This window comes from Thalassophryne amazonica, chromosome 14, assembly GCF_902500255.1.
Source record: "Thalassophryne amazonica chromosome 14, fThaAma1.1, whole genome shotgun sequence".
Lineage (NCBI taxonomy): Eukaryota > Metazoa > Chordata > Actinopteri > Batrachoidiformes > Batrachoididae > Thalassophryne > Thalassophryne amazonica.
This window is the reverse complement of record NC_047116.1, coordinates 79,329,799-79,352,334: the sequence shown is the minus strand read 5'-3', so window position 1 is coordinate 79,352,334 and position 22,536 is coordinate 79,329,799. Positions and strand designations below refer to the sequence as shown.

The window sequence follows — 22,536 nt, the reverse complement described above, 5'->3', positions numbered from 1 at the left end:
TGAACAATATATACAAAATGGTCTATGCGTTTTGGTATTTTGATATGGTAAACAGCGCTTTACACCGAGAAAGCAACAGAGTTATCCAGTAACATTCACATGCAAACTAGTGGAGCAATTCTGATAGTTACACACTCTTTGTTTGAGCACGTGAGATTGTCCAAGTGGTTAATGGAGTCTTAAACCTTTTATTTGCTGACTTGTCAATACAAAAAAAAATCCAGGATTAACACACATATGGACCTTGAAACAGCTCAGAAGCCAGTTGCCCAATTAACTATGGTTCCTTAAAAGCAAGTGACCACCAATAAAAAAATAAGTGTTGTAATTCTGATATTGACAGCCTGTGACACAAGCTAATTCTTGTTCTGAACTCTCCTGTGTGGAAGCAGAAAAGTAAATCTTTGTCAGGATCCAAATCTGTATGGCAGAGTGGATTCCTCACTGACTGGGACTGCATCCATCAAGAGGTCCACATCTGTTTTCTATTGGTTGAGGGAGACAAAGAGATCAACCACAGGATATTGCTGTTACGAGCAGGAAAGGTCAGGTTCAGGGGGTGTGGAATGAACTCATCCACTGGGAACGCTCTCCTGTTTTAGATGCCTTTTGTATTAGCTCAGATGCTAGTTGTCCATTATTCCATATCTTCTGCAGCAAGTCCCACTGGGTTTCAGTGAGGAATTTGAATGTTTAGGTATGGGCAAAAGTAACATTTTAGAATGGACAGCAGACTTGACATAAGTAATGGGGAGGGCACAAGGTTTTCTTTCCTAAAAAACACCTATGAAATTAAAAACCACTCATTCAGGGTCAGTATTCAGGTCCGCCTATAGAAAACCTGCATCCTGTTTGAAACTTTTGTCCACATATTATGACAATAGTCTCCTTCCCGCTTGAGCGACCTGAATGTTTACCCGTGTGACAACCATTAGTGATGTTCAGTCTCTGAATCAGACTAATGGCTGATGCATTACTGTCAGAGTTCTCTCACGCAGCTTCGTGACCTTTCAGATCTAAACTTCAAATCCTCACAAGGAGACGGTGCCTCAAAAGACAAGTGATTCACCCATGGGGAATGTGTTCGGTCCCAGTCTCAACTTGTCTGAAAGTCTGTAGAGCATACCATCCATTACTGCATATGATCCATCAACAAAAACATTATAATGCTGATATGTGTTGGTTTGGGTCATTGCCAATGCAAATGTTCAGTTTAAAAGAACAAGAAGCAATTTGCTTTAGAGTTAAGTTTTTCTTTGTCCTAGTCTTTTCTCATATAAAGAATGGCACAGTTATCTGCAGTTAAATTGGCAGATTGTACTTTAAAGACATTAAAAGTGCAAGTTTAATGTATGTTTAAAGGTTTTGTTGATAGCACAGTCACATGTTTGAACAAAACTTTTTGTTGATACCTTTTAAAACAGTTTTGCACTAGGCAGGAACTTGTACTTTTAATAGTAGAGAAGCTTGACTGCTTCGACTGGACTGGGTTGCTTGACGTGAGGACGTTTCGCTTCAAATCACAGAAGTTTCCTCAGCTAAAATTCTTGCTCTGGTAGTCTGACTCTGTCTTGACTCTTGTAGAGAAGAATAAACCAGAAGCCAACAAAAGCTGGAGTTTTTTAACCTAACCAGACCCCACCTACCGAGAGGCTGACTGCTATAGGGTAGTGACTACACAATAGCTCTAATTAGCACCTATTGTGCTCTAGTTAGCACTCTCCTAATGACAGGACGGAAGCCTCCCCTGATGGCTCCCTTGACGACTTTCTCCGTCTCCTGTCTATCTGGTCTCTTTGTTTTCTGGGACTTCTGCACTTTGTCCAGGGACCAAGTCCCAGAAAACAAAGAGACCAGATAGACAGGAGATGGAGACAAGAAGAAGAGGAGTGTCTCTCCCTTATTTAGCAGGAGTAGGGGAAAAACTACAGAGGATCTTCAGACAGCACAAAATCCCAGTTTACTTTAAACCAGTCAACACCTTGAGACAGAAATTAGTTCACCCTAAGGACAGGATCCCTAGTTACAAACAGAGCAATGTAGTGTATCATATCAGATGTCAGGAAAACTGTAATGAACACTACATAGGTGAGACGAAGCAACTTTTACACAAGAGGCTATACCAGCACCGCAGAGAGGTCGCCAGTGGACCTCAGTCTGCAGTTCATCTCCACCTGAAAGACACTAACCACACGTTTGAGGACAAGGAAGTTAAAATCTTAGCCAGAGAGAAGAAATGGTTTGAGAGAGGGGACAAGGAGGCATTCTTTGTAAAACAGTTGAAACCCAGCCTTAACCGCGGAGCGGGTCTCAGACACGCTTTGTCCCCTGTTTACAATGTGGTACTCAGGTCAAAGCAGTTTCAGTCTTTTGTTCATGGTAATGAGTCATTCACGTCATCAGGAGAGAGTCGTCAAGGGAGCCATCAGGGGAGGCTTCCGTCCTGTCATTAGGAGAGTGCTAACTAGAGCACAATAGGTGCTAATTAGAGCTATTGTTTAGTCACTAGCCTATAGCAGTCAGCCTCTCGGTAGGTGGGGTCTGGTTAGGTTAAAAAACTCCAGCTTTTGTTGGCTTCTGGTTTATTCTTCTCTACAAGAGTCAAGACAGAAGTCAGACTACCAGAGCAAGAATTTTAGCTGAGGAAGCTTCTGTGATTTGGAGCGAAACGTCCTCACATCAAGCAACCCAGTCCAGTCAAAGATTCAAGCTTCTCTACTATGGAAACCACCTGGATAACTGAGAGCCTACACAGAAACATTGTACTTTTAATAATTTTACATTTTTTAAAATTGCATTTATATGGAATTTCTGTTATTGTGTATAAATTTAAGAATTACGAGTGGTAGAAGTTGGCATTATTAAGTCCTTTCACCTTAAACTCCTCACTATGGAGCCCTAAAAGTGTCGCAAAAAATGTTTTGCATGTCGAGAGAATGTGCAATCCTTTTACTACATTGTGCACTAATTTTACTAAATTGTGCACTTGTTTTACTACATTGTACACTCATTTTATTATATTGTGCATATTTTACCACATTGTGCCCTCATTTTGCTAAATTGTGCACTAATTTTACTTCATTGTGCTCTCATTTTACTATATTGTGTGCACAATTTGCTATATTGTGCCCTCATTTTGCTAAATTGTGCACTCATTTTACAAAATTGTGCTCTCATTTGACTATATTGTGCTCTCATTTTACTAAATCATGTACTCATTTTACTAAATTATTCTCTCATTTTATTATATTGTGTGCACAATTTATTATACTGAGTCCTCATTTTACTATAGTGTGCACTCATTTTAAGCATTGTAAAATGAAAATGACATACTGTATGTAAATGACATATGTAAATATGAGCAAGTTATAGTATATTCAAGATATCAATCTACTAAAACACACCCACAAATAATAAATATGTGTGCATGAAGAAATTAAATTGTGTGCACAAAAACGTAGGCTATTAGTCAACATCACCACCTAATGGTGAAAATGAAAAAGGCTTTAAAAAACTGCCTACAGTTATTAGGAAAGCACTGATACACATTTTTTCACTTCTGATCTGATCCCGATACCTGAACTTGGATATCTGCCGATACAGATACTGTTCTGATACCAGAGTTCTGTTTGCTTTAATATTATTATCATTATTGTTGATTTTATAAGAGGATATTTCATATTCCCAGTTATACAGCTTCATGATGAAGTGGTATAGAGGAGGATTTTCTTAAAAAGAAGTGAACGTATATCTAAGATGCAAGCCGAGATTTGATGTTTTGGTGAAAGAATTAAGAACTTTTATTTATTTTTTGGTGGTTTCTTGTGGCATTTTGGAAATGCACTCTTTCCTCAAAATGGTACACGTACTTGTACACAATTTTGGGGGCTGCCCTATGGGGAAAAAAAAAAAATCAAATCAATCAAATCTTGATTGACGAAAAAATGAGAGGTCTTGTGAAAACGTCATAGTCTTCATAGAGAAAAGACAGTGCTCTCTCTCTCTCTCTCTCGCTCTCTCCAAGAAATTAGCTCTTTTAAATGCTGAAACACGTGCAAATATAAAAGAATGAAATATATCTGATTAATGGTATACATGCTTGTGTACACATTGTTGATCAGTGAATGAAGTTTCATCTCTTAAATGCCTAATGGCACACCTGCCCAGAGCTATTTCAGCATTTCCAAAATGCCAAAAAAAAAAAAAAAAACACCAAAAAATAAATATAAATACTTAATTTATTCATATTTGTAGTCAGTCTGGGTAAATCGTCACACCCTTCCTCCCAGTTGTGATGAAAAGTTGTTCAACGACCGGCATCGGTGCTCTGGCTGCAAACTGCAGAAGGTGCCTCCTGAACGCAGGCGTATCTCATTACTCCACCATCTCATTGAGACACGCCTTCATTCAGGACTCCCCCTCCCCTCCTCCCCCACATGCCACAGCCAGCCAAGACTATATGGCTGCAGCCTGGAGCAGCTAGCAAGACTTTTCAGCACACACACAGACGGCTCCTGGATCACAAAACTCCACAGGTTGTATCTGAAATTTCCGATCCATGATTTACGTTGGTATCAGAAGCCGATACTGATATTGGATCGGATCAGCCCCATCCCTAACGAATATCATTACTTACCAATAGGAACTGTAATGTTCCAGACAGCCTACTAGTAGCCCAATTCTCTATACAACAGCTTGCGACAGTGTACAGTGAGAAACTGTTGGAAATGACTAAATGTAAGCATGACATACATGTTTCGAGAGCTCAGTTTAGGCCTATAGTGTGCTCACGTTTTATTAATTTGAGGGCTCAGTTAAAGGGAAACATGCTCATGTTTTATTAATTTGAGGGCTGAACTAAAGGAAACATGCTCACAAATTATCATGGCCAGAAAAAAAAAATCACTTTAAGTGATCTCTCCTGGGTTCTGTACCTCACCTACACCACTATGGCAGAAAAATGTATCACAATACTAGAGCTTAAAAATGTTGCTACTTAAACTCTTTCTTGAGTAAGCCAAATTTACCCTTTAATAGTCAACTCAGCCATTTGGTAGAACATATTGATACCTACTACATTCTATTGAAAAATGTGAGGATATTAATGCTGCCTTTACACATAATGAGGACAAGTCACAAATGCCACGAAGTACACATTCTTGGCCGGTGATCACAAATGTGATGATTCGGGGCAGAGGCGTCAGGTGTCCTCAGGAACTGCTGCAACCTGTTACCACACGTTACGATTAATGACACATGTTGCCGGAGAATTATCAGGAACCATTACGCACGGTCAAGAATAGTGTTCCGCGTTGTTACACGCTATCGCGCGCTATTGCGCGTAGCAGCGCATCGTTAAGTTCTGTCACGCTGTGAACGAGGTGAATTGTCTCCACACTCATATTCATCCAACTGAATTCAGATCACTCCAGTTTTTCAGAAGAACTTTGTGACTGCATGCGTAGTTGGGCTCTGTGCCATGGAGTGGTGCAGAGAGGAGGAGGAGGACAGAGCCAGATGTGTGGCTTCATGTGGCTCGTCTCGTGCATTTTCCCAAACATCAGGCGCATGCCGCAGGTGGAACACCTGCAGGAGCGCGCTGAAGAGCACTGAAATTAGACTTTTAGCCGACTTGGTGTCAGCAATCAAAGTGAATGCGGTACAGCAGGGTTTAATTGTGCACGCGCTTCTTCCTCCACCGGACTGGAGGAGGTGCACAGATGTCTGGCTGTACGTGAGACTCCTCTCGCTCCTCTGGTTCCTCTGGCTCAGACTCGTTCTCCCGCTCATCGGTTACAACAGCAGGTGGAACACCTGCAGGAGCATCCTGAGGAGCTTCAGCAGGAACCGTGGAACGACATTTGGAGCCGAGTTTAATTGTGCGCACGTGACAGAAAACTGATTTGTCGTGGCGCGCAGTGAAATGTGACGCCGCGTTACAAGTAATGTCAAAACTTGACAGTTTCCGTGTCACTTCGTACTAACGCGTGACAGTTTGGGCTCCAAGAACCATCACAGGAACCACTACGAACATTGTCACGTTCTATTAAGGATCAATACTCATCAAGACGGATCAGTACACTCAGTTGTGACCTCCACGACGTGAGACGAAATGAGGATGGTGTGTGACATTTGTGGAAGATTTTTTGACAGGCAAAAACATGCTCCACGAATATCAAGAATATCACGCACCAACACGCACTATTAAGAAACCTATTCAGATGCGTTAAGTCACATTAAGAATGTCAGGAATGTGTCACGAATGACATTCGGAACGCGTCTTGCTTATGTGTAAACGCACCTTAAAAGGTAAAACTGTTGGTGGAAATTTCAAATAAGGTGAACTTTGTGGTGAAGTTATTTCCTCCTGACTGATGAACAGCTGTGCAACGACATGTTCTTGGTCATTGTTATGGCGCAACAGTGTTTGCGGATTTAGGGAACTTTATCCAACTGACGATCCACTGATATTTCACTGTTTTTTTTCCTTCGCATCAAGTGACCAGCACAGGGAAGCCTCACAGAAGTAAACCGTGATGCTAACATATGAATAAAACTAACTGTAATCTGTTGTTTTACACACAAGAACAAACAAACACAGGGTGTTCCCCGTTATTAGTGCATGGGTTGTTTTTTTTCCAAACCACAGATTACAAAGAAGGTGGAGTCAGAAATGCATTTGCTCACAAACCTGGTAAAAGTCAGGCAAAAAACATAGCGCACCCCCTGTGGTGGTACATAACTACCTATATGCTGTTGGCCGAACTGCTCAGCGACCTTCTTGATTTTTTCTACCTGATGGGTAATCCAATCAAGAATACTCTGGTGTCACCAATAATGACAGGTACTGATTTCACAAAATTAACATTGCAATTAGAAATTAGAAAAAGGATTAGAATGATATTCAAGACACTTTAGATGTTGTTTGGTTGGATTAGTTTTTCCCTCTCACCTTAACCAATAACATCTTCCTGAACCAAATAAGGGACTCACAATATTAACATGAACGTTGACAGTTTCAAATATGGTCAACTAAATGTTTACAATTTAAAATGCAGTTTTGAAATGGGGACTATTAATAGCATGAGCTAAAAATGAGGCTTGTTGTCTCAAGAAGGAAGCATTATGAGGAAAACTCACATGGAGAGACCATTTGGTAAGTAAAATTAAAGGTTCCTCGTAAAGCTGTCACAGAGTCCAGAAGGAAGTCCAGTCAAAGTGGTTAGGGCTGTCCATGTGAGGGGAAAACAGCTGTGTTTTGTCTTATTTCTGGATTTGGATTTAGTGAAGGAAAAGCTGATGCACTGAGGAAAGAGTCCCCCTCCCACCTCCACCCCTGCTTGCTACACCTGTCCTTCTGTAAATTTAGATCTGATGTTCCCAGCATTCCTTCATTCATTCATGTTTAGCTTGTTGTTCGTCCATGTCAGACTGCACTTCTTGTCTACACTGCTGTGATGCCTCCTTGTAATTCTCCTTTCTCAATCAAGGGGTCAATATGAGAAATGGGAAGAAATTGATGTGAATATTCTCAAGTGTGCAGGACTGATGCTGTATTAGAGAGAAATACAAAATTGGGAGCACTTTATGACTGACTATTAAAAGGGGGTGAAAATGTATTTAAGAGCTTCAGGCTGCCAACTGCACCTGATGACTGAATGCTCATCTTGGAGCCAACTGTGTTCTGGTGAACTACGAGTCATTTGCCAGGACCTGACTATATTGTTATTTTGATTGTTAAATCTAGGAATATGTTACAGATATTCTTGACTGGCAATTTTAGTTAGGTGTTAACCAAAAGTAGTTTTGTGCAGAACTTGGTAGATTGGCAAACCTAGACATTTTTGGAATTATCAATGCATAGGGAATCTGACAATCAGTCTTGTTATTTGCACAAACATATATATGGCAGCCATTTTGGATTTTCACAATGACCATCATAATGTATAATTTTGCTACCATGTTTATTCTTGAACGTCACAACTTCATTCAACATGTTAGTCATATTTTCTGTGTGACCTAATCACTTTAAACTTAACACTTGGTTGGTTCTTGAGCAACAACCAAGTTATTACATTATTCTGGTTAAGTATTCATTGGTATTTTTGGTGAAACTCGCTGGTGGTATAGCTACACCTCAGGTCACACCTGACACATCTTCCAGGAATATTTATCTTTCTAAATACTTAATAGGCATCCTTCTAATTCAAAATAATAATTCCTTGGTGGTGGTGTATATGTATGACATTGAACGCTTGGCCATTAAACGCTTAAAGGGACAACTGTTCAAAATTCCAGAAAACGATAATGATAATGTCCTCCCAAAGATTCCAAAAATGTATAGGTTTGCTAATCTACCAAATTTTTGAATGAAAAAACATTGTAAACATGACTATTTTGTCCTGTTTACAATGTTCCTGTTGGGAAGGTGTCGTAGCACGGACCCACAACAGGGGGCGCTAAAGAACGGACAATGAATAAGCCAAAAAGTAACAATTTAATGTTGTGACAACACACAACTAAACACACAAAATCAGTAAAGTCAATTAACACCAGGTGACGTGTGGGCAGGCTCAAAGATAGAAGACCCCCGACGAGAGAGGAGCCGTGTCCCACACGGCTTCCACCACCAACGGTCTGAAGAACACCGGAGCCGCCAAGTCCCGAATCCCCAGGTGGCCTCTGTCTTTGGCTGTCGACCCTGGTACTGCTGGCAGAAAACAAAGACAAGATGAATGAGTGTGAATCCGCACACTCAGTAATCCACAGTCTGCACTCAGTTAGGAGGGAGCACCTCCACCTCCAATCACACACTCGTGCAGCTCCTGTTTAAACCACTTATCTGGTTTGGGGTGTGAGGCGAAGCCGTCGCTGTCACACCAAACGCCAATCCCACAGATAAGGACGAACACCACAGGATAACGGCTGCAAAAGAAGTTCAGATTATCACTCAACGATATGAGTCAGCAGAGAAAATTACCTCTTCGGTAGTTGATTTCTCGGCGAGGAGGTGGAGTTGCAGTCCGGCCTTTATGGTGATGATGATGATGATGAATGAGTGACAGCTGGTGCTGAGGATGAGTGACAGCTGTCACTTCTTCTGGGTCTGGCGCCCTCTCGTGCTTGGAGTCTGCACTCCAAGCAGGGCGCCCTCTGGTGGTGGTGGGCCAGCAGTACCTCCTCCTCAGCGGCCCACATAACAGTTCCTTTTGACATCTCCAGTTTGCTTGGCATCATCATAGCAGCTCTGGTATGGATCTGTATGTTGATTTGACACGTTTAACACCGGATATGCCTCATGATGCAATTCCAGATTCAAGAGGCCAAGGATCCATGCAAACTTTTTTTTTAAGATGAGTTGGTGTATTCTTTTTTATAATGCACATTGACCTTACATGGTAAAGGCTAATATATACTTTGGAATTTACATAAATATATATAATGCATTTTAAGAATATTTTGACTAGGTGTCATCTTATTGAGCTTACTTCCAACATGGTAACTCCAGTCATTGAGAAATCTCATTCTTCCTTTTCAACTCCAGACTCAATGTGTTTGTTAGAACAATCCCTATTCACAATGTTTTCAGTCTCAAACAGACTTCAAACTCAACACATGGCGGGTATCTGTGTTGAAGAAACAAAATAGGCCTTATTTTGGCTTTTTGTGCTTGTTATGATAACCTGCATCAGAAACCTGAGTAGAACAGCCTGCAGGTGTCACATGGACCAGAGACCTCGACCGTCTTCATCTCTTGTGTTTGCCAAGTGAGCAGAGTGAGGGACAGCAGTTGGTGAGGCTGACATTGTGTATACGTGCAAATTGAGTGAGCACATACGTGTATACACAAGTGTTTGCCAGGAAAGGAACCTACCAGCATAAGACTCATCCTAACCCAGCAGATAGATAGGAAGGAAGAAAGTAAGAAGACCAAAGCCTGAAATCTTCAGAATGAGAGGGCCTCTTTTGATCTGTGTTGCATTCCTTTCAGTGTGGTGAAAGGGGAGCTGTTGAACGGTAGTAGAGGAGAGGAACACTTGAAAGTGAACGAGGCGCTAAGAAAAATACACACCAGGTCTCATAACAAAAGTCTTGAGTGTAAGAGGGTAAGAGAAAGAGAGGAATAAGGGTGAAACAATAAGAGGAAAAAGGGGAACTGGAAAGGTGTCATAACTGGGATAGAAGAAATTAAGCCCCTTTTCATTGTTCAAATAACAGCAAGAAACAAGAGCACATTGAAGCAAAAGAGAAGTGACATTAGATCCAGTTGTTCTTTTACTTTTACTCCTGTGTAACTACTTGTTTGACACAAAATGGTTCTACCTGTACCAAAGGATCTTCTCCGACCGATATGGCTTTTTGGGGGACTGATATAATACTGAAATTATGGAGTAATACATTTTTAAATACTGACATATATACACATAAAAATGACAATAATTTTATTCAGCCTTATGATAAAGAAAGGTAATAGAGGTTTGATGTTTTACAGTTACTTGAACTTTCTGATTAATAACTACAGTATAAATACAAGCTATCACACTGTCTTCATTCAGGTTGGCAGTAGCTGTGTTGCATCACTCAGCGTTCCCATCAAATCAAATCAATTTTGACCCGGCTGAGCTGGTGTCATAGTGACCACTTGATTTTTATCACTGTGAAATGCCCAATCTGATTGAAAAAGAATTGCAGCTGGTCACTTTGCCTCTGTCTCTTGTGGATAATGTGACCATAAGGTGTTTGGGGTCCCAGCCATGCTTGACACCATTATAAACAATACTCTTGATGCCCCCTCTGCTCGACAAATTACATAATGTTACAATTTCCAACAGCCAAAGTGTTTTACTGCATTCTCTATTCATCAAAAATTAGGCCGATACAGCTATGTTCATGAAAGGCTCATATCAGCCAATATTGTTGGCCAACTGATAGGCCGATACAAGAATAAAGTAAGACAGGAAGCACCAGCACCCTAAAGACTTGGACCTTCAACCTCCTGCCAAGATATCAGCATCACCAAAGATAAGAGGATAAAATTCAGAACCTAGAGAGAGAAGCTATCAAGACAGTCAAAGCAACTATGAAGGAGTTATGGGGTTCTGTGGTTGTTTGGAGAAATTGTGCACAGTGAAACTTTAGTATGTTGCATCACTAGTTATATTATTTCATGATGGAGTGGAGCAGAGAAGGCGTTTCATAAAATAAAGATGTGAAATGATTAGTAACAGTTTCCAAGAAGGCGAAGTAGAGACTGGAGGAGGTGTTGTGGGTATGAGGCGCACACATGTTTCACGTCAGGGAGCTATGGTGGATACTCCAACATATCTATATTTTTAGTTGGCTGCTTTGTAAAATTTTTACATATTGACTATGACTACAAGTCACCACTATGCTTTCTCTATATAGGCATTATGTGTAGACTTATTACTGCATTTAAATAGTAGAAAAGTATCCAAAATTCTATTCAACTATTTAAATATTTATAAATATAAATATTTTTATTATTCATTTTATCAATGATGCAGACTAATTATTTCAATCCCAGTAATGATGTGATTCTGCTTAATGGTCCTACAAATGGTATTTTTAACATTAATGCAGCAGTCAATATTTCTATATTACGATTTATTGGCTTAATGGGGTTCTTGCAGAGAATTAAGTAATGCTCCCTCTGTGCTCTGAGCTTCTCTGACCCCTCTTTACATTCCTGGTCTGGCTGCGCATGCATGTTTATTGCACGAGATTTCCATGTGAGTCCTTCCCTGTGAATCTTTTGGTCCTCTTCATAAATATAATGAGATAAAAGCACTCACTGCTTACTACATAGGTATTTTACTTTTTTCCCCAAGATGGCAGACAGCAGTGATGTTCCAAAAATATCTCCAAAAATTATATTTAGAGACTAAAAATGCCTCTGACCAACTATCTTACAAGAATCCACACGTCTGTTTTTTCCTAAACAGAGAGGTGTTAGACCTATGAAAGGTTTAAGAGCTGCAGTTGAACAAACATCAGTTTGCTCAGTCAGCTCAATGCAGATTAGGGACATGGTTTGAGGTGGAGTGGCTGAGGACGCAAGCTTTTGTTTACGTCTTGAAGCGTGGTGCAAGTGAGACATCTAGTGGCACAGAAATCATTCATAGCATGTTACACTAGTATCTTTCATTTTTGCCTTATGGCATCACAAAAATATGATATGTCTTTTGGCTGCTCTCCTTTTTTGGCTGGTGTTACCTCACTGGTTCTTGTATGAATCACATGCTGATTTGGCACAATATTTACGCTAATGACTCTCAATGGCTCAGCATCTTCCTGGCTCTGCTCTGCCTCATAAACTGTTTGATTTCTTTGTAATTTCATTATATTATTACATTACACAAGAACTGGGTGGTTGATTTTTAAGTTTTGACACTTCTTGTGTCAAAGAATGGAGAGGTCTGTAATTTTTATGGTACGTACACTTTAACTGTGAGAGACAGTATCAAAACAAAAAATTCCAGAAAATCACATTGTATGATTTTTTTAAATAATTAATTTGCATTTCATTGCATGTAATAACTTTTTGATCACCTGCCAGCCAGAAAGAATTCTAGCTCTCACAGACCTGTTAGTTTTTCTTTTGCATTCTCCCTCAAAACTTGCAACATCTGTGGCATTGTGTTGGGTGATAAAACTACACATTTCAGAGTGGCCTTTTATTGTGGCCAGCCTAAGGCACTGTGCCTTAGGCTGGCCACAATAAAAGGCCACAGGTGTAGCATAATTCAGCCTAAGGCACAGGTGTGCCTTAGGCTGAATTATGCTACACCTGCGAGGTGGGATGGATTATCTTTGCAAAGGAGATGTGCTCACTAACACAGATTTAGACAGATTTGTGAACAATATTTGAGAGGAATAGGTATGTTGTGTATATAAAAAATGTTTTAGATCTTTGAGTTCAGCTCATGAAAAATGGAAGCAAAAACAAAAGTGTTGTGTTTATATTTTTGTTCAGTATATTTGCAGTTGGTAAAATTTTAGTTCAATTTTCTTTAGCATGTGTAAGATGGGTTTGAAAATGTATAAAGATCTTTAAAAATAATTTACTCATTCATCTTTTGACCCAGTTGTTTGTGATGGTGTGATGGAAAATAATTTGCACAGTGGCAAATAGGTCTATGGGTTCTTCAGATGTGTGTGTGGTATTGGTTCCAGTCCTGTCCTGCTCTGTAAAGTCGCCTGCCTGTGGTCACATGGAACAGGATTGTACGATAAGGAGAGTGTAAGTGGGGGGTGTCTTATCCTACTCATGCTGCAATGGTCTGCTAAGCCAACCAGAAGATGAGAAAAGAAGTGTCCCCCCCCCCCCCCCCCCCTTGTTGTTTGTTCTCCTTTGGCCCCCGCCATCTGTCCATTTGGTTCCAGACACCTGTACTACCCCATCAGATCTTGGCTCCCCTGTCACTGGGGGCAATCCGGGTCTGGCCTGTAGGGAGACACGGTAGGTGGGTAATGTAACAGTTCCACAAAGCGGAATTTTCTTCAGGGGAGGGGGTGAGTTCAGGGTGAAATTGGGGCTATTTGTGAAGAATTAACTTCCAGTTCTACTGTGTAATTATTTGATGATTTCTGAATGGCATTCCCCATTTCTTCTCTATCTGCATGTGAAATCACTTTTTACGGGTACTTCTGTGAAATGCCAAAGCATTTCTTGGAGTCAAAATATCAGCACAAGGTTTTGAGCCAATCTGAAAGCACATAGTTGGCATGATGCAAAAGCCTGGAAACTGCTGTTATCGTGGTGCCAGATGTTCCTCAGACATGAATGAGACAATTGTGAGCCAATTTTAATGGTAAAGTATGTCCACTCACTGAACGAGCAGCTCTATTTTAGCTCTTCCACGCCTCTTATCTTCACGACCAAAAGCAGCCTTGTTTTTGTGACCACTTGTGGATAAGATAAAGATCCACAACAGAGGTCATTAAACTCCGCAACTAAGGTGAAGTCAGAGTGACAACGTTCTCCAAGACGGGATGGCAAGCTAGCTTGAGAATTTTTGGCACCCGAAAAAAGAGAAGCAGATGCAGCCGAAACCTGTTAGTCGCCCACCTCTAATCGGCTTACGCTGGCTCTGTGACAGATGACTGGCACCTCTGAAGGGTCACACACATGGTCACTGATACACCTCACAATAATCGTGTAGAAAACTGCATGAAGCTCAAACAGCATGGATCATATTTTGTATCTCATGACTTTTTTTTCCCTTCTATCTCAGGATTGTGCATGTGCAGTTATCTACTTGCAGTTTGTTCTTTTCATTATGATCGCTACTTTTTTGGTTTTGATAATAAAGGGAAACAAATCGCTTCAATTCATCTGACTTTAGAAGAGAATAGAATAGAACTTTATTGTCATTGTGGACACAATAAAACTGTTTTAGCAGCATGTCTTCAGCACCAAATCATTAAGAAAGCCAGCATATCATAAAAGTGAACATTAATGACTTGGAGCAGGTTTTCTCAAAAACATTTGCATCCAATCTCCCATTTAGTGAAATTATTAATAATAAGAGGAGAGATTGAACAACTTTGGGCATTGATCAGGGATATGCATTCTTTTTTTCTATATTACTTGAAATCCTCTTTACACCCAGATAGCAACTAATTAATTAAATTAAAAAAGTCACCTGTTTGAGCTGCAAGGCTGTAAAACAGACATTCAATCATCTTCCACAAATAATTACCCCCTGTACTGCCTGTCAAACTCTCTTCTTGCCCTGCATGTACCACAGAATTTCATGCTCTACTTGCATATGACCAGAGTCTACACTGATCTGCTTAAGCCAGAGATCTATTAGCTGACTGTTCCGGCTGAAGATGTTCCTATCTGCAGGTAGGGGGTGGTAGTACTCCACCCAGGTTCCCAACAGCCAATAAACAAACAGAAGAAGAAGACCAAGCAAATGTGAGGTTGTTGCTAGAGGTGGGCGATACCAGGAATTTTGGTATTGATCCGATACCAAGTAAATACAGGCCGAGTATCGCCGATATCAATACTGATACCAATACTTTTTCATATTTAAGCTTCATTGATCCAAAGGATCCAAAAGACCTAGGATATAATTTCGCCAAACATTGTACGTGACAACATAATACTTTATTATCACAATCAACATTTTTGTTTAAAAAATATCACTCAACACAACTTAAAACAAAATCTCCTGAGGTAGAGGGCTGACAAACCACAGTACAAGGGTGCACTGCTCCGTGTTGTGTGACACAGCGCTGCGCTGCTCTTACAGAGAGTAGATTTGATGAATCTGCATGCAGGAGAGGAAAAAAAGCTTGAGTATCGATCTTTTTATACGAGGATCATTCAATATCAATACCAGCATTGGTATTGATATTATCGATATTAGATTAATCCGCCCACCTCTAGTTGTTGCATTGATGGCAGAGAATGTACCAGAAACACCTGTTAGTCGGAAAAGAAAAGCAGTTTTTTGCTACAACCAGAAAAAGAACAGTTGTGGTGAGATTTAAACCCTGGTTTAAAAAAATGAATGGCTGTCTCAACAAGAAAAAGTTATGTAACTTTCAACTTAACTAGAGAAGTCTTGTGACATTAACTCGGTTGAAAGTTGAAATAACTAAAAAAAAATCTTAAAAAGAAAATCTATGCAAATTGTTACATCAATTTTTCTCATTGAGACAACAGTTCATTTTTCAGAGTGCAGAGTGTTGGGAAGGTGTCGTAGCACGGACCCACAACAGGGGGCGCAAATGAACGGACAATGAATTAAGCCAAAAAGTAACAATTTAATGTTGTGATGATACACAACTAAATACACAGAATTTGCAAAGTCAATTGACACCAGGTGACGTGTGGGCAGGCTCGAAGATAGAAGACCCCCGATGAGAGAGAAGCCGCGTCCCACACGGCTTCCACCACCAACGGTCTGAAGAACACCGGAGCCGCCAAGTCCCGAGTCCCCAGGTGGCCTCTGTCTTCGGCTGTCGACCCTGGTACTGCTGGCAGAAAGCAGAGACAAGATGAATGAGTGTGAGTCCGCACACTCAGTAATCCACAGTCTGCACACAGTTAGGAGGGAGCACCTCCACCTCCAATCACACACTCGTGCAGCTCCTGATTAACCACTTATCTGGTTTGGGGTGTGAGGCGAAGCCGTCGCTGTCACACCAAACGCCAATCCCACAGACAAGGCAAAACACCAGGAAAACGGCTGCAACAGAAGTTCAGATTATTACACAACATATTAGTCAGCAGAGAAATTACCTCTTCAGTAGTCGATTTCTCGGCGAGGAGGTGGAGCTGCAGTCCGGCCTTTATGGTGATGATGATGATGATGATGAACGAGTGACAGCTGGTGCAGAGGATGAATGACAGCTGTCACTTCTTCTGGGTCTGGCGCCCTCTCGTGCTTGGAGCCCGCACTCCAAGCAGGGCGCCCTCTGGTGGTGGTGGGCCAGCAGTACCTCCTCTTCAGCGGCCCACATAACAGCAGAGTAAGCATTGGTGTTGTTTTTAACTGTGTGGCCAGTGCGTTTCTTCTATGGAGGTGCACTACGGTTGGACCTGGTTACCAGCACAACAGTATCTTGAATTTGCCATGACCAGTTTCAGCCCTCCAACCTCACTGGCTCTGGTTTTCAGCTTAGAAAGCCCCAGGGCAAAGGAGTGGGGTGGTGGACCAGAAAGATCTGCAAAAGTGATGCAACGGTGACTGTATTTATGCTAGACAGTTAATCATGTTGGTACCATGTTGGCCTACTTTTAGGATGAGAAAAGTGGTGATAACTAGAAATAGACTGCATTTATATAGCACGTTTCCATCTGAACCAGAAGCTCAAAGCACTTTTCAATGATGCCTCACTTTCACACACGGACACACACCAATGACTGGGTGCTGCCATGCAACCTCTCAACTGCACATCAGGACCAACTCGGGGGTTGAAGACCTCGCCCAAGGGCCCTTAGTGATTTTCTGGTCTGGCTGGGGTTTGAACCAAACATCCTATGATCTCAAGTCCAGTGTTTACCAGTAGACCATCACCTCCCCTCCATGTACTTTTTTTTGTGTTTTGTTTTGTTTTTAGTTTTTTGTAGTTATGAGGAAAATGCATCCAGTTCTGTGTTCCTGCGAGCAGGCAATATGCATTCTTGTGCTTTAGATGTGTGGTTTATGAAAGACTTGTCAGAAGGAAGAGGGTTGGACTTTTTTTTAACTCTGTATTTTATTGGATTTCTAGGATCAACTGGGTTTCCTAATTTAAAACATTCTTTTACAGAGTGATATTTGAGTTCTGTTGGCATTTTGTTCAGTTTTGCAAAAAGGAGAAGGTCCTTGATTCAAGTCCACCTGTACCCCAGCCCCCATTTACAACTGGGATTGTGTCGGTGTAAAAGTTGTGCCAAATCATCTGGATCCACTATCCATTGCTACTAACCTATAAAATTATTCATGGACTGGCACCTCCCTACTTAGCTGACCTAATTAAACCTTACGTACTGGCCCGGGCTTTACATTCTCAGGGTGCAGGACTACTTTGTGTCCCTAAGGTGAATAAGTCGTCTGCGGGTCACAGAGCTTTCTCTTATCGTGCTCCTGTTCTGTGGAATGATCTCCCTGCGTCAATAAAAAACAATACACACTAGATTTTATTTGGCAAAAAAAACAAAAAAACAGGAGAAATCAAAACAAAAAGGTGTTACTCAGTTTTCATATAATCTCTGTAAAAACTGCTTGAAAAATATGTTATGAAGTGGAAGAATGAAATACTTGTATGTACATTTCATTCAAATTTGTGTCCAGTTTTTGAAAGCTTATGGATATGATGCAATACCACCAGGCATCACCGGAGCACTGTTCAAGCAAGATGTATCAAAGTTTCACACTCTTTGGATCGTAAGTTGAAAGGAGCCTTCAGAGCAATGTTGCACATTGTGGACTGTTTGAAGGTGTTGTTTTTGACAAGCAAAGTCATAAAGTTTTATGTTCATGAGTCTTCAGATGCCTAAAATGATTTTTTTTTATTCAGTGTGTTCGTGCAAAGTATTAATGAGATAGCTTCCCATGGCCTGGAGCAGGTGCAGCACTTTATTTTTGATGCCTCTAAACTTCAGATGCTGTCAGAAAGTGTTGCCATGAGCGGCCCAAACCTGCTCTGTCTCAGTGGAAAGCTGTCTTCATCCCTTGCACCTGTGGGATGTGAAGTTATCGTCGCACTCTTCATTACAGCATGTTTTTCCATAACTCCATTTCAGCATTTGGTCAAAACTACACGCACATTTTCTCAGCGTTGTCTGAAAACAGATGAGAACGTGATGCAGGCTGCGGACTTTTTCCCCTCGCAGGCCGGGACTGGGTCTTGTTTGCTCGAGGCAAATCAAACAAGTGGCGCGTTTCCAAGTCATTCACGCTGACATGAGGATGTATTGACACAGTCTGTGCCGCTACAACATCGGCGCTCAGGGCCACTCACATTTACAATTGGAACAGAGGGTGTATTGTCAAGTCATTACATCAAACTGAGAAACGTTGCTCAGGGACTGACCTGACACTACCTATGCTAAAGAAAGACATGCACATGCAAAGACCATTGTAAATATATATTATCTCTGCAAGCTATTTTCAATAATTTATTTAAAAAATAATGTGAAGTTCCTATAATATATATATATAAATAATTTGACTGAAAAGCAAAACCTTTTGACAGTTAAAAAATATAACACAATGCTAAAATACCTTTGGTCGTATGAGCATTGTGTTCTTTATAATTTGCAGTTGTATAATTAATTATTAAGATCCTGTTGTCTTACGTACAATTTGTACATGTTCAAATCAAATCAACACTTGTACATGTGCAAATCAAGGAATATTTGTCGATCACCCTCTGAGCATTTGCATGTATTAATATTAATAAGACAAATTTAACTCCATAGAAAGTTAGCTTTGAGTTAGCAAAAGTTAGCATGCGAGCTAACATCCACAAAATGACACCAGAGGTGCTATCAGGTTTCATGTACAGCATTTTCAGTTTTAGAAGTGTTTATTTCTCGCTAGCTTTTACATAATATACCAGAAATGAAGCGGTTAGCAATTCACTAAAATAGGAAGTGATGTCACTATGCTAACCTCTGTAAAATGTCTTATATGAGGTCTGTTAGAAAAGTATCCGACCTTATTATTTTTTTTAAAAACCATATGGATTTGAATCACGTGTGATTACATCAGCCAAGCTTGAACCCTCGTGGGCATGCGAGAGTTTTTTCACACCTGTCGGTGACGTCATTCGCCTGTGAGCACGCCTTATGGGAGGAGTGGTCCAACCCCCTCGTCGGAATTCCTTTGTCTGAGAAGTTGCTGAGAGACTGGCGCTGTGCTTCATCAAAACTTTTTCAAAAACTGTGAGGCACATCCGAGTGGACACCATTCGACATATTAAGCTGGTTTTCGGTGAAAATTTTAACGGCTGATGAGAGATTTTGAATTATCGCTGTATCTATCGCTGTAAGGACTTGTAAGGAGCGGGATGTCGCGCAGCGCTCCGAGGCGACGTCATCATCCTGTTTCAAGCTGAAAACCTCCAAATTTAAACCTCTGTTGACCCAGGACGTCGTGAGAGAACAGAGAACTTTCAGAAGAGGTCGGAATCAGCAGTTTATCCAGACATTCCACTGTTAAAGGAGATTTTTTTAAAGAAAGACGTGCGGACGGATTGGCGCGTCAGCTCGCAGCCGGTGCAGCGCGCCCGCCACAGGAAAAACACCTCCGTTGGAAGCCTTAAGGACAAGTTGGAACATGCCCTGCTGTTAAACAATTTCTCAGATACTCACTCAACTGAAAGCCACCAAAAGCTGCCTGGATTTTACAAATGGTTATCAACACGGAGGTGTTTTTCCTGTTTTATCGATATCGATGCCATTATCGATTCTGCTTATCGATCCGATTCCTTATCGATTCCCTTATCGATACCTCGTGAATTTTGTACTAAAAGTAGGCTTTACAGGTTTTCTATGTATTTCATTGAGTTTTAAAGTAAATAAATATGAAATTGGTCACTGTATGCTTGATCTCTGGACATAAATAAAAATAAACAAAATGGTGTTTCGCTTTGAAGTTATTAATTCTGACTGGATTCTATCGTTCTAACTTGACTAGGCAGAGAGCCACGCAACGTTTGGAGCTGTGTGAACAGAACAGAGGACAATTCTCGTTTCTTTCTCACAAGGCAGGAGTCGCAGTTAGTAACTTTAATCCACACAAAAGTGACTCACGATTGACATATTCAGGGATGAAAGTGGTGAAAAACAAAAAAAGCTGAAACCCAAAATTACCCCACAACACCACCTGCACGAAAATGTTTCAATTCTAGAAGCTCTGAGATGCAATCTGGGAATATTCCAGACAATAAACTGCAGTGAGTGCAGCATCCATTTAGGTGAGAAAAAAATAAAAACAACTTTCCTTATTCAAATTCATTCCAGTAGTATTCTGTTCTTACTAGGATGCAGCAGTTTTCTAGTTTGGCAGATAGTTCTGGAGGAAATCGCTGAAGAAATTAACAAATTGAAAATATGGTTTGACCGAAACAAACTGTCATTAAACTTAAATAAGACAGGAATGAAGTGGAGGTGTAAGAGTCACTAGGTGTTCACAGGAAACACTTATTTATTTCTGTATGTATTTATTTATTTATGTATGTTCATTGTTAGTTGCTTTTATATTTTCTGTTGTGTTTCTGTTCAGGTTCTTTTTGTCTCTTTCTCTAAAATTGTATATAATAAGTATATATTGTATATAATAATCATTAGATTATTAATATATAAACAAAAATAAATTTAAGAAATATTACAATTTGAAAACAAATGCACCCGAACGTGATGACAGCTGCAACTGCCTAATGCTAACTTTTAACATTGAAAATGCCATAGACATGCTAACGCGTTAGCATCGCTCCCGTTTTTAAGTTATAAAATACATCTATCAACTGTTTCAGAAGACCATAACAGGTCGGTTTAACATAGAAAAGGTAAATAATACTCACAGACGTATGCTCTTTAGGGTTTTAGCGGGGGAAAATTAAGCGAAAGAAAGAAAGAATAACCAAAGCAATAGATCAAAGCATTGCTTCAGTCTGCTTCGATTGGTTCAAGGTTCAAAGCAAAGCCGCGCTGCAGAAAAGTTGATTATGGACCCGCTACAGGGTCTGTAATCAATGTAGAGAAATGATCATTTTCCTGAAAAACACCCCCCAAATAACGGCCACTCTGAAGGACCGATAACAGAATCGTTAAACAAAAACCTTATTGATGTCGGTGGATCGAATCATTTCTTAACGATACCCGAAAGGAACCGGTTCTCGATACCCATCCCTAGTCACCACACACCTCTGCCCAGTAACCTGTCTGCCACCAAGTTCAAAAGCACTTCTTCTAAATGTGACTGTGCATTTATTTATATGATACATATGTGTACACGTACTTGTTTTTGCACAAACATATTTTCAGATGAATATTACCGCCATCATCCCTGATATTTAATTTAATGTTGGTGACATTTTTGTTTTTCCAGATCGTGTCGATTAAACAGCATGGAGACTTCAGCTCCAACAGCCACTGATAAGAAGGAGTGTAAAGGTTCTGGTCTGGATGGAAGCAGCTTCTCAGAACTTCCAAAGAAGCCCTCACCTACCACTCTGACTAGAGGTACACCTATGATTCAATAATTTGCACATGCAGAAGATACTTGCAAGAAGATGCACAGAGTATGCTACTTATAGATATAGATTCAACGCAGCCTCGCAGCAGTTAGTGATGCCATCACAAAAAGTGCTTTATGCTATTAGGTTGTGATGTCGTCGCAAAATATAGTAGATTTTCATGATACCATCAGAAACTAATTTAATTTGCTGTTAGGCTCATGGTGAGAGTTAAACACTCCCATCATGAAAATCTACTACATTTCATGACAGTATCATGATTTAATAGAGTGAGACTGGGCTGACAGTTTCCACCATAGATATCCCATAATAAATAGGCATTTTGGTCATGTGACATGGAGCGCTGAGCCGCCCATCTTGAAAGGTTGAAGCGCTGCAGCGGTCTCTCGCTGTCAGTGGAAAATGCACGCTCTACACGGGGAGTGGGTCCCGGAGCCGCTGTTTACCTGGCGGCTGTGCACAAGTGTCTGGCCGCTGGGATCCTCGCGCTGCCTGGCGGCACTGCTTAGGACAATGCGAAGACTCGTGTTATTCCCCGTCACCTGCAGCTGGCTGTCCGTAACGACGAGGAGCTCATGAGCGTCACTGCCGGCTGATTCAGGGATCTCAGCAGTCGGGTGCTAAAGTGCGGCTGCCGGGTGGGCGGGGGCTCGGGCACCCACATGCTCCGCGTGGTTGCCCTTCCTCAGCAGGTGGTCGGCGCGGTCGGCTGGGGGCTGCGGTCCAGCCCACCCTTTATCTGGACCTTGCGCACGCGTAATGGAAGTAAAACTTAACTCTTGTTAAGACTTTGAACCAGTTTCCAAGCACTTC

General features: G+C 40.9%; 1 protein-coding gene across 1 annotated transcript in view; it reads left to right on the top strand.

The window, feature by feature from the left end:
* The window catches only part of gli2a (GLI family zinc finger 2a), a 299,357-nt gene that overhangs the window by 23,475 nt on the left and 253,346 nt on the right, over positions 1 to 22,536 (top strand). The window contains exon 2 of the mRNA XM_034187294.1: positions 21,576 to 21,709. Coding sequence (XP_034043185.1) covers positions 21,595 to 21,709 — 115 coding nt within the window. The 5' untranslated portion in view covers positions 21,576 to 21,594. The remainder of the gene's footprint in view (positions 1 to 21,575; positions 21,710 to 22,536) is intronic.